The 13,900-nt window shown below is 42.2% G+C and overlaps 1 protein-coding gene across 1 annotated transcript in view; it reads left to right on the top strand.

Moving 5' to 3' along the window:
- Positions 1 to 13,157, top strand: part of LOC143490888 (uncharacterized) — a 29,040-nt gene extending 15,883 nt beyond the window's left edge. The window contains exons 7-9 of the mRNA XM_076989466.1: positions 8,380 to 8,568; positions 11,479 to 11,595; positions 11,871 to 13,157. Coding sequence (XP_076845581.1) covers positions 8,380 to 8,568; positions 11,479 to 11,595; positions 11,871 to 11,929 — 365 coding nt within the window. The 3' untranslated portion in view covers positions 11,930 to 13,157. The remainder of the gene's footprint in view (positions 1 to 8,379; positions 8,569 to 11,478; positions 11,596 to 11,870) is intronic.
- Positions 13,158 to 13,900: the final 743 nt, after the last annotated feature.

The raw sequence follows: 13,900 nt of genomic DNA, 5'->3' as shown, positions 1-13,900 counted from the left end.
GTGTGGATAAGAGTGGGTATGGATACACACAGGCTATACACTGATACGGCAATGGACACTGACTCACTAGTCCACCTGACCAGGATCTACAGCGAGGACAATCAGATGTCATTCAAATTCAAATCATGTCATTTGTCAAATACATAGTTATATACACAGTACAACTTTCTGTTGTACAAACACAATAAAGAAAACAGAAGAAATATATAGGACATCTAAAAATGTTTAATTATAAAGGTATATGGATGTAATGTATATATAAGTGCAAAATAATATAAAGGTAGTGCTTAACCAAAGATAGGAAGATAATGGATCCCAACAAGGATTCTTCATTAGGAACCCTTGGGATATACCTCTGGGGTGCTCCAGCTGGAATTTTGTAGGGATCAAAATTATAACGAAGGATGGGTTCGCTTTTGAGTCTTGGTCCTCCCAAGGTTTCTTCCTAATCCCCACCTAGGGAGTTTTTCCTTGTCACTGTTGCCCCTATCTTGCTCATTAGGGATCTTGACCGATGCGTTTGTAAAGCTGCTTTGTGACAACAAATGTTTCAAAAAGTGCTATATAAAAAAACATTTAAAGAAATATAGACTTTGTCAGGGGAAGGTTGAAATTGTCAGTGAACATATGTGCAAGCTAGACTGTAATTACACTTAAGAGACAATCATGTGTCAGAGGTCATATAGCCTACAGGATTAGGAAGATCAAAATGACTAGATTAGGAAACTGCACTTTTGAATGTGCTTCATCATCTACCCAGAAATTTGAGTGTAACAGTGCTGTATAACAGACAGTTGTTACATGCTTTTTGTGTTACATGTGTTACCAGTTACATGTTTTATGGGAGTTGTCTAAGATATTAAATATTTTTATTACACACATTACAAACAGTATTTAATAGCTATATAATGCACTGTTTTACTTGACTGATAAATGTTTTGTTATTTTAAACCATATATTTCAAACCATTTATTTTAAAGTATCTTTTTAGGAAGGGTGCCCCTCCATCTTATTATCTGGTGCCATAAGCTTGTGTATCTTGTATAGGGTATAAATGACCTACAATTCACTGTAAGATTTGTAAAAGCCAATTGTACAAAATATCCATTTGTATGCAATTTTAAAAATTGTATACTGTGACGATGGGGTCGTGGTGAAGGATGAGACACGGATCCCTCTTGTGGCGACAAACGTCACTTTTATTTCAGACAGATATTGCGCAATAGCGCACGAAAAACAGCAACACAACGCACACAACGTGTAGACTGTAGACAACGACGAGCACAGGACACTGCGCGAACGCACATTAAGTAGACAAACCACACAAGCCCCACGTGACGACGTTACAAGCCACAGGTGCGACGACTAATCACGAGACATAACCGCAACCACGGAGATCCACAGACGTAGACTAGAAGACGTAGACGACGTGAACACACGCCCAAAAGGGAGGGGCCAGGGTCCTCAACGTGACAGACTCCCCCACCAAGGGCACTACCCGTCCCGGGGTGCCAACAGGACCAAGTACCCCGAACCCACAACGATGGGCGGATCCGCAACGCTCCGTCCTGCGTCTGGGAGATGACCGCCCTCGGCGGAGAGTCCGCCCTGCCACGAACCTCCTAAAACCACCTCCCTGGGAAGACGGGGGAAAACACGTTAGACACATTGAACGGGATGTTCACAAACACACAAACAGGTACACTCACACACAGAGGAACAAACGGGAAAAGGGGATTTGGTAAACATACGGGCAGACTTATGAACACTGGCACACACACACACGAAACAGGCGCCAGGCTGCGCACCAGGAGGAGAGCTAACAGGGGAGAGAGACCGGGTGCTGCGGTGGGCACTCCCCCTCCTGCCTTTGCTGCGAACCCTCCGTTGGGTGCAGCGCGGCTGGTGGAAGCGCTCGGTGCAGCGTGGCTGGTGGAAGAGCTCGGTGCAGCGCGGCTGGACTCTCCCCCCAGCTGACCGTATGACACGCCCACCTCGCTCCGTGACCGCCCTCTGGAGTTGACAGTGGGCGCGTCCACCTCCATCTCGGTCGCCTCGCTGCCCCGGCTCTAACTCATGGGTTGCTCCGGGCTGCCACCCCGGGAGCAGTCCATCCTCTCTCCTCCGGAGCGATTGGAGGACGTGGTCCACCCCCCCTTCACGGTTCCCACGGAGGAGGGAAGGCTCTCTTCTTCGTCCTCCGTGTAGGAGCCTTCCTCCTCGGTGTAGAGGTCGCTGTCCGCGAACTCGGACACTCCCGAGCCCACGGACGGAGGATTGCCATCTCGCTCCTCCTCCTCCCCGCCTTCCTCTACGGAGGGAGTGGGACCTACGGGCGGAGGGAGGTAGTCTTCTTCCTCCGACTCCTCCTCCTCCTCTTCCCCGTAGTCGACGGTAGACGCTTCCCACTCAGACGGAGGGTAATCGTCTTGCTCCTCCTCACCGTAGTTTACGGTAGACGCGTCGCATATCGAGGGGGGGTAACCCTCCTCGTGGTCATCCTCCTGCTCCTCCTCCTCGGAGTCCTCCGCCCCGAACTCGCTCTCTGGGGTGGACTCGGTAGCACCAATGACGCAGGAGCCCACCCTCAGAGGCGAGAGGACGCGGGAAGGAGACGGGTGTCTGGCTAGCCAGCCCTTCACTGCCTCCTGGCGGAAGACCACCGCCCACTCGGGACTGGAGGTTTCCCGAGCCAACCTCAGCAGGTCCGCACACAGCGGGTCCCGTTCCAGCTGCTCCGACGTCGGCGTGACATCGCCGTGCGGGGGTGAGTCCTCCCTCTCCGCAAGCCCGCCCTCTGGGGGCGTCCCTGGCTCGTAGAACTCAGGGACGCTTACCCGTATGGGCGAGAGTCCCCGGGAAGGCGAGGGGTGCCTTTCTCTCCACACACGAACCGCTTCCTTGCGGTACTCCGCCGCCAACTCAGGAATAGCGGTCTCCCGCACCATGCACAACATGTAGGCGCAATCGGGGTCCGCCTTCAGTTGCGCCAGAGTCGGCGTGGAGTCACGGCGCTGGGGGGAGGACGAAGCTCGGTGGTGCCGCTTGCAGGGCTTCTTGCCCTTCTTCGGCTTGTTTTTGTAGCCTGGCATCTTGGTGTCTCTTGTCGGCTTGTCGTTCTGTGACGATGGGGTCGTGGTGAAGGATGAGACACGGATCCCTCTTGTGGCGACAAACGTCACTTTTATTTCAGACAGATATTGCGCAATAGCGCATGAGAAACAGCAACACAATGCACACAACGTGTAGACTGTAGACAACGATGAGCACAGGACACTGCGCGAACGCACATTAAGTAGACAAACCACACAACCCCCATGTGACGACGTTACAAGCCACAGGTGCGACGACTAATCACGAGACATAATCGCAACCACGGAGATCCACTGACGTAGACTAGAAGACGTAGACGACGTGAACACACGCCCAAAAGGGAGGGGCCGGGGTCCTCAACGTGACATATACATGTTGATTTTTCAAGTTTTTGCCAGCTTCTATTAAAATTCAGCATGTTTAAATGCACAGACTAGTTAAGTATTGTATTAGCCTTGAAAGTACAGTGATTTTCCAAGTGTGAGTGTGACAGTCTCCAGGAATTAGTCAGAAACAGGGACACAACTGTCCATCCATCCATCCATTATCTGAACCGCTTAATCCCGCTAGTCCGGGTCACGGGGGGGCTGGAGCCAATCCCAGCATCTCCGGGCGAAGGCAGGGTACACCATGGGCAGGTCGCCAGTCCACCGCATGGCCAACACACACGCACGCACTCACACCTACGGGCAATTTAGAGTGATCAATCAACCTAACACGCATGTCTTTGGACTGTGGGAGGAAACCGGAGTACCCGGAGGAAACCCACACAGGCACAGGGAGAACATGCAAACTCCACACAGAGCAGCCCAGACCGAGAGTCAAACCCAGACCGCCTTGCTGTGAGGCGACAGTGCCAACCACCACACCACCGTGCCGCCCGGGACACAACTAACTAACGTGAAATAGACCACATGGAACAAGGATGTCACGGACTCTAACTAACAAAGAAAGTGACACAAACCTGAACAGTAAACAACCAAAAGGACAAGTAAATTAATACCAAGAAGCAAAACCAAAACAAGTACATGAGTAGGTGTTGCCATGGGAACTGCAATGGTAAGGAGGAGTGATCGTGAAAGTGGGGGGGGGTGGGGGGGGGATTATGGTTAATTATGTCACAAAACCTGCTTTTCTTTAATTGTTGCTCAAACAAACTTTGGGAGGATGATAATAGGCCTGGCCTGTGGGAAGAGACTGACTATGTTAGAAAAGTGGAAATTCTAAGAAGCACAAGATACAGTAAATCTATATACCATAAATCTATATACTATCAATCTATATACTGTAAATCTATTTACTATAGAGTGGCTATTGTTTAACACTAGAGCTCCTGAGAATTCAGGATTCTCAGGACATCACCCCTCCTTCTTCTCCTTCTTGCCAGCAATTAGCAAAGCCAAACATCACCCTTTATTATGTTAATTCACAGAGCAAGACTGAGGCAGCAGCCTCACCCAGAAAGTCTCTGCACCCAGAAGTCAAACAGATCACAGATCACAAACAAGCAGAAACACAAATGCTTCTATCAAATGCTTCTAACACAAATATAGATAGATAGATAGATAGATAGATAGATAGATAGAGAGAGGTAGTATAAGAAATGTACAAAGAGCAAGATTCACGCTTGCTGTTTAGATCACAAACAAGCAGAAACACAAATGCTTCTATCAAATGCTTCTAACACAAATATAGATAGATAGATAGATAGATAGATAGATAGATAGATAGATAGATAGATAGATAGATAGTATAAGAAATGTACAAAGAGCAAGATTCAAGCCTGCTGTTTAGATCACAAACAAGCAGAAACACAAATGCTTCTATCAAATGCTTCTAACACAAATATAGATAGATAGATAGATAGATAGATAGATAGAGAGAGAGCACATGAATTTTTTTCCTGTCTTTTTCTCTACTTTTCCAGCCTGCTGTTTAGATCACAACATTTATCAGTGATGCAGTGATGCAACGCGACCATGCTAATTTTCGCTAGCAATGATATGGGATTTCCTATATAACATTAGCATCAAGCTAATTTGCGCCATATAATTTCTTAGCTTTTCAAACGCGAATTCAAACGCGGAAACAGAAAGTGTTTGATTACAACAAATATTATATAGTATAGTATATGAAATATACAAAGAGCAAGATTCAAACAATTTTATTTATTTTTATTGTTTGACGGGACTCATTAGAGAAACTGTCGTCTCTACGTGCGATTGAATTGTAACTTTTGAAACACGAGTCTACAAATTTTCTGCCGTTTGTTGTAGTATCGGTAACATACAGTCTGCTTGTAACTTCAACTTTTTCGTGAAGTATCACGTTTGGTGTTTTGGTCATATGAGCTTGGGGGTGAGCCAGCTTGTGCTTTGGCAAGCGTATGAGCTGGGGGTGAGCCGCTTCCACCGCATTACCAAGACAATGGGCGTTAATCCCTTCACAGCAGGGGAGTGGGCTACATGGACCCTACCAAGCCCTGTGAAATTTTTCGCTTCTCTAGGAGCTCTAGTGTTAAGGTTTCAGTGCAGTGATTTATGTAAGGAACTGTAAATATTAGGGGCTGTCTATGACAACAGCAGTTGTTGATGAGCAGGAACTTCACTTTTTCACTTATACTCTTTATGAAAGTAAGTAATTGTGATGAGCTAGTGAGTGCAGAAAAAGAAGGAAGCAATCACACCAGTCTCAGGCAAAAGGGAGGATTTAATGAACAAAGTGCACCAACGCAAACCTGTGACATAATCCAAATTAAGGATACAATAATCAGCAGTTAACTGGTACAAAGATAAAACATATATAGACAAACAAATAACCTTCAGGTGTCGGGTTCCCTAATGGTACAAATACAACGTTACAACGAAAGAACAAACATGAAATACTGCCACTGCTGATGGAGACAGCCAGCAGGGGGCCTCCGTACCATGACAGAACCCCCACCAAGCCATACACTCCCACAGCAGTGTGGCCAGCAGCGGCAGCACAACAAACACACCAACAAAGGGGCGGGGGAATGGGGACAAGGCAGAGACATGCCTCCTGTAGTCCTGGAACTGGGAAAACACACAACACACCACATTACTTTACTTTAGTAGTTACATTCAGCAGCAAAATTAGTTTTTCAAATACTCACTTTATTGGAAGTGCATTTTAAACAGTAACAATATATCTCCTGACATTTAAATAAAGTATCTCCTGACATTATGTTTGTGTGGCTGTGCTGTATTATTTGTAAATGTATTGGTAAACGTAATGCAAACAAACTATTCTGTCAGACAGCTATTTGTTGTGAAGCGAAATACAATTACAAGTTCAAGCATTTAGCATTTAGCCAAAATTCCAGCACTTTTCAAACCTAGAACAGAATGCAACATTAAAATTCATCAGGTAAATGTTCCTTCCCCTGTTTTTGAGGGGTATTTCTTTACACTACCACATATAGGGTTGCCACCTAGGTCTGATAAAAAACAAGGACACTGTCATACTGAGCGAGTGTAATCTGTTGACGGGGGGGGGGGGGGGGGGGTGTCGAACGTAAGTTGTTGAGTGGGGGGGGTTGGGGGGGTGATTGCGGTGTGTGGCGGCGAACGTAAGTTGTTGAGCGCGGGGTGGCGAACGTAAACGTAACGTAAAACGTTACTGGAGGGGTTTAAAATGGACACAGCGAGAAAAAAACCAGATTTAAAGTGTGCAGAAACAGTCTGAATCATGGTTTGAACTAACCTAGTTTTTTTGCCGGGACCGAATATTAAAAAGACGAAAATCCGGGACAGCCCGGGAAAACCGGGACAGGCATGTGAAAACCGGGACAGTCCCGTGAAAACCGGGACAGGTGGCAACACTAACCACATATCATTACAGAGAACACTGCAAAGAACGACATGTAAAACAAGCTCGCCGCTCTCACAGATTTGCACGCAGATATAGTATAACTGAGCCAAGAAGAAAGCAAAAATTTATATTTTTACTAAGGAAATTTTAAATAGTAACACACAGTTACTTGGATAAGTCACTTTAATCTGATTACTGGACTGGAAATAGTAACTAGTTATATTACTCATTACTGAAAAAAGTGGTGAGATTAGAGTAACGCGTTACTAAGTAACGCATTACTGACATCACTGCTCGGGGCTAATCCTTGCCCCTAGCATGGGGTCATCCTAGCCACCTGGGGAGACATCCCCTTGCAGGGAGGCTCCACTCTAAGTGGACTACTCCACCCACCCTGGGTTCCTGGGAAGTCCGCCCACTTTCGGAGAGGTGTGGTGCAAAGTACTGCTCCACCCTACCCAGGAGTGCGAGGGACCATAGCCTGATCCCCCCGAGCATGAGGGGGGTATCTCAGTCTGTGACAGGAGCTCATCCAGGAAGAAACATCTGCACCTAATATACACACATGTACATACATTAATTGTGCAGCAGCCCTGGCCCTCCTGGCCAAAGCTTACACAAACACATATACTGCATATATACAACCCTGGGCACTTCACGTGGCCAGGAGCCCCACTAGCCCCCCCTCAAAAGCCGTTCAAGGGTGAGGCTAGGACAAAACACAAGACGTGGCCACCGGTGACAAACGACAAAATATTTGCTTTTCTCCCCCCGAGACATGACCGCAAATGAAGGGAATAGAAAAGGAGATTGCCGGCTTCCGAAAGCCGGGTGGTTATTCTGTGACAGGCAAGGGAGTGCCAAAGAAGGTAGTCATTATGCCAGTCTCAGCAAAAAGGAAAGATATAAAGACGAAAACTGCACCAATGCAAAACCCATGATCCAAATTAAGGATACAATAACCAGCAGTTAACTAGTACCAAGACAAGACATATATAGACAAACATACAACCCTCAGGTGTCAGGTTTCCTAATGGGCCACGACCACCTGAGGGACAAACAAGACGTCACAACGACAAACGTGAAATACTGCCACTGCTTACGGAGGTGGCCAGCGGGGGGCCTCCATACTGTGACAGTAATATAGTATAACAGTGGATACTGTATGTTTGCATACTTCTGATGCATACATTACACAGAGTTGACAATGCCTTAATATAGACCATTATCTGCTGTTTGTATTAATGGTCTTCTTGAAGTATTTTAAGTTATTACATACTTGCTGACAATTTGAAATCTATGTCATACTAGGTTAAGCAACATGTCTCCAGCTCTACTAATACTTAAGTCTCATTTATTATCTAAGAGATTTCAGAAGTAATTAAAAACATTTGAATAGAATAAGTTCTCACATGTGCTGAATGAAGAACTTTATTCATTATTTGCATTTAGAGTTGCAGTTTCTGGTGGAACACCAGCTGTACCGGCAGCAGCAGGGTACAGCAGATGACTCTTCGGAGAGCTGGTTATCAGACCGCCCAAGCCCAGAGGCCGAGGAGCTTCCAGATGATGATGGGAGTTGGAGTACATCAGACAAGCAGACAGCCGAGGCTTTTGAGAAACTGTGCTGCCAAATGGAGGGTAAGAAATGTAAAAAAAAGAAAAAGAGATGGAGAGTGCACAATGTACCTCAACAGGGATGAGAAAAACAGTTTTAAAAAATCCCTTAAATAATCCTAACCAACCTTAACCCTAGTTCAGCAAAAATTTTCACTTTTAAAAATTGCCTCAAATGCAGTTTAATCTAGCACTAGATGTATACTAACAACTATTGCTAAAAAAATATTGGAACTATTTGTCCTAATAATTTTCTAAAATACATATCTACATTTAGATTTTCTTTCTTTAAAATCTTAAGATACTCTTATGATGGTCAGAATGCCCTTTTAAATAAATGATTAGGTAGAATATTATAGATAACCCCTTTTGCAAATAACATTGTAAAATAAATAAAAATTCCATTCATTAATTTATTAATTAATTCATCATTTTATGAATGAGCTAATGTGATGTGAAGAACGTGGATATATCTACATTTATATATTTAGATGAAAATTTTGATTAAATAGCTTTCAATATTTGCTGACTATAGTAATCTTTATGGCAAGACAAAAAAAAGAAATGTTTCACACCAAAATGTTTTGGCTGATTGACTACATTTGGGCAAACTGTCAGTTTAATTTTCTGCTGAGCCAATGCTTTAACAAGGACACATACACAGTATTATAATCACTGGCCATTTGAGTTACCATCATGGCATGTTGCCACATTAGTGTTTAGTGATACACTAACTCATAAGCAGTGTTGCGAATAACGCCGTTAAAAATAACGGCGTTAGGTAACGGCATCATTTTGTCAGTAACGGGATAATATAATTAATTACTTTTCCTGTCGTTACAATGCCGTTGACGTTACTGGACATTAAAAGCGGTGCGTTACTATATATTGATATAGTAACAGTAATCCAAGTGGACCACTGCCCAGACTAGTGAGGAGTAACAGATTCTCGGTGTAACGCCTGTTTAACTTAACAAGTCAGTAAGCGATTGGCTAAGGCAGCGTTATGGTAGCTATCAGAGCCAGTGTTTTTACACGCGTGACGAAACACACAACACAAACGGAGAAGAGGCAGAAATGGCGAGTCAGGAGTAAGCCGAAGAAAAATTATCATTTTCAAGGTGGCGATATAAATATTATTTAAGAAAATACTTGAAGTTCCTGAATGTCTACCAGACTGGGTATTTGATTTATTTAATTAAGAATAGAGGTTTAATTGTTAAGTTTACTTCTGTTGTGAACAAACCATTTGTCTCAGGTTGAGAGAATTTAATTTAATTTGATAGATGTAAGTGCACTTTACTGTGTATATAGTGTAACTGTTTACTTTTGCTTATTTTTTCAAAGATTTGGGATTTTAACGGATTTTATCCTGCACTGGTCTGTTGATGTGCAATAAATGTCAAAAGTTAAACACCTTTATGATCTACTCATTTCAACTGACTGTGAAAACTGCTTTTTCAAAAAATCCTTATTCATTGGCATATAACCTTTTTTTTTTACTGTAATGCAAATAGTTACTTTCCCTGGTAACGAGTTACTTTTATTATAGAGTAATTCAGTTACTAACTCAATTACTTTTTTGAACAAGTAGTGAGTAACTATAACTAATTACTTTTTTAAAGTAACGTTCCCAACACTGCTCATAAGGCACACGTTTATTACATTTATTAATTTCATGTTGATACCTTGTGGGCTTAAGCATGTAGACCTGTTTCTTTATTGTGACGGGCAGGGTGAGCGAAATGAAATGAAAGCGATCACGCCAAGTCTCAGGGAAAAAGTATGGTTTAATTGAAAAAGTGCACAAACCAAACTGCACTTTTTCAATTAAACTAAATTTTTAACTGATCCAAATTAAGGATATAATAACCAGCGGTCAACTGGTACAAAGACAAGACATATATAGGCAAACAAACGACCCTCAGGTGAGACGGATCACGGGCTCCGCCCACCTGAGGGACGCACACAATGCAACATGACAGGACAGCTGCCGCTGTACACGGGGGCGACCAGTAGGGGGCCCGCTGTACCGTGACATTTATTAACTGCAAATGCCAGAACTGTGGGGGCTTTGAGTATTTCACTATGAAGTTCTGTATTCAGTCTGTATTAAATACATTTTAATATTAGAACTGTACATTATCAATTGTCTTTCTAAATGTTTAGCATTATTATTGTTCAAAGCATTAAACAATACAATATTTATTTTTTTATTTTATTTTACCTTTATTTAACCAGGAGGTCCCTTGAGATTAAAATCTCTTTTTCAAGGGAGACCTGGCCAAGACAGCCCAACGTTTCCAGTTACAAAATTTATAACAACAAGACATTCAAATAATAACAGTAGATTCAAACAATACAACACAGGGTCATGCTTAAATGTAACAGTTGCATTTTCTGTTATACAGTTTTTTATTAGGAGTTTAAAGTCTTTTAAAGAAACAGCATTGTCCATCTGTAAGGCTTTCTGCAGATTATTCCAAGACCAGGGAGCATAATATGAAAAGGCTGGTTTCCCCAATTCTGAGTTAACTCTAGGTACTTCAAGGAGCCATCTCTTAGACAAACGAGTGTCATAGGTGCTCCTAACTTGTGACAAAAATGTACACAGATAAAATTGGAGTATACTCAGTAAGGCTTTATAAATAAAATTATACCAGTGCCATTTTCTTCTTAGTGTTAGGGAAGGCCAAGAAACAAGTTCATAAAGTACACAATGATGTGTTCGACTAAATGAGTTAGATATAAAACGTAGGGCACTATGATAAACCGAATCCAAACAGCGAAGTACAGTGGAGTCAGCATGCATATATAAAATGTCCCCATAATCTAATATATAATAATATATATACAATATATAATATAATAAACATTTGTCTTTAAAAACAGCTCAGTTTAGCCTTTACTATTTCAGTTTTCTACTCTTTCTAGAGTTTTCAAAGGCAAGCTTATCAGAAGCTGCAGGAGGAGCAGAACCTCCTCTCTCTCAGGAAGAGGTAGGCTCCACCTGTGTTGCTCAGACAACAACTGAACAACAAAGACAAGCAGGTAAACTCACTCAACTTAAAATTAACATATAAAACCAAACCAATCACTTTAATAACATTTAAACTGGCTTATGTTCCTTCCTTTTACATCACACTTTACTGAGTCAGGAGACAAATAAAAGTATTCAGCAGTACTGAATACTGCTATAGCCTATAGTTGGGTTTTTTGTCCTAACACCAGACTAACCATAATATGATTTGTATTTTTAAGTCATATATGTGTGGTTCTAATATAATTTATTGTGTGTTTATTTGCCCTATATCCCTCTGTCTTAGCTATTTCCTCATCTGCTGGGAGTCCAGCCCCAACAAAAGTATCAGACGTACAGCACTGAGAAGATGCACTCTGATGACTAGGAGTTGTTTTAAGATGAAAGCAAAGAAAGCCTCTCTACCCTGCCAGAGCATGGAATAAGGCTATTGACAATCCGATTACTTTTATTTACTAATGAAGACATAAGAGAATTGAGATTTGTTCTTGACAAAGGCAAATTCATTATTTCTATATATATTTTTTTCATTATATCATTATTTCATCATGCTACCACTTTGGAGGTAAAGCTTTCTAAAAGATTTAATATCCATTCTCTGGTGGTGTGGGGTGGGGGTGTTTTGGGGCAATTAAATGAACCCTCATCCAGAGTAACTTGCATATATGACACTTTGTCTGCTCCTTGGAAGTCAAACCAGGTAAGCTGTACAAGAACAACCTTGGTATGAAATTTCAGGTAATAGATCAGGATTATATTAACATTTCACGTATCAAATCTCTATTCTAACCCTTCTATATAATCATCAACTAACTGATGTCTTAGATTCAGCAAACCTTTGTGTTTTTCATCCGGCCTTTCAACAATTGCTCTGAACTTACTGTTTCATTCAGATGACTTATACAAAGTCTGACTTATACAGACTACTAGCATAGATAGAAGGTATAGACTATTAGCATAGGTTACTGCCATAAACTACTGCAGGCAACTGTGGTTTATCGAATCATTAAAATTGAGACTAACACCTATCTGTCTGACCAACATGTTCTGAAATTAACTTCATCAACTTACTCTTCATCATGTTTATATCTCATCGCAATTACAGGCATCCTTGATGCTGTCATGAATGAAACCAGGGGTGGCAGTCACATGTGATTGTGGCACGAACCTTCACACAGTCTTTAGTGCTTTCATAGAATTGTGTAGTATTAAAATAGTGCTTTTTGTGCAACTGGGTTTTGAAAGACAGCCTTTTCTGATGTTTTACCCCAAAATAATGTTTTTGACCTCTGAGCAGAACTATAGAACTATATATATATATATATATATATATGAGAGTATATATATATATGAGAACAAATTTTTATGTTGAATAAAGGCCTGATCATTGGCAGCACAACAGAAGTGCACACTGTATGTATACATTTGCAAGCACACATTTGTAATGTGTGGGCTTAGAAAAAATAACTTTATTCACTCTTTTGCCTATATATTGTACAATTTGCTGTAAAATAAATTCCAGTTGTTAAGGCATAAGACAAGTTTGTATTTAACAAAAAATATGGTAATAAAACAAACTAATCACTATGGTGTCCCATATGCTTATGAAGCTTAAGCAATAATCAGTCCAAAACCAGCAGGAAACTAGGTCAGATTTACTGATGAGCTTTCAAAGCTTGCAGTGGGTGCTCAGACTGCGTGTGCAGCTGCATATGATCTGCAGTTCTTGCAGCTTCAGTGATGTCATCCATAATCTGGCTTTAGGATTGCAGATATGCTAATGCATGCACATTTGACCAGAGAAATGAAGACGTGAACCTGATGTCCATTTATTACCCTGATTGAATTATGGAACACAACAAACCTGTAGAAATTCACCCTGAATGCGATACCCTTCTGTATCTGTCTGTGACCATGTACTGCAAATAACCATCACTGTCCACACAACAGTCAAAGTCAATTTTATTTATATAGTGCTTTTTACAACATATAAAACATGGGTCCAACGCATGGGTCCCTAATGAGCAAGCCAGAGGCGACAGGGGCAAGGAAAAACTCTCTAGGTGGGAAGAAACCTTGGGAGGACCAAGACTCAAAAGGGAACCCATCCTCCATTGGGCAGCCCAGCTAGTAGCAGTCCATTTTATAGTTTTATTTCTAGGCCGAGCATTCACTCCAAATGTGGATGTTGGGCATCAGGTAGGTGACAGTACTGGTGTCAGTATCTTCGTGTCCTCAGGCAAGATAGGGCAGTTTCCAGGTGCTTTATGGAATTGTCTTTGTAGAAACATGTAACCAGAATACAAAATACAGGTT

The sequence above is a fragment of the Brachyhypopomus gauderio genome, chromosome 1 (assembly GCF_052324685.1).
Source record: "Brachyhypopomus gauderio isolate BG-103 chromosome 1, BGAUD_0.2, whole genome shotgun sequence".
Classification (NCBI taxonomy): Eukaryota; Metazoa; Chordata; class Actinopteri; order Gymnotiformes; family Hypopomidae; genus Brachyhypopomus; species Brachyhypopomus gauderio.
Note: the sequence above shows the minus strand (reverse complement) of the source record. Positions and strands in the feature narration are given on the sequence as shown.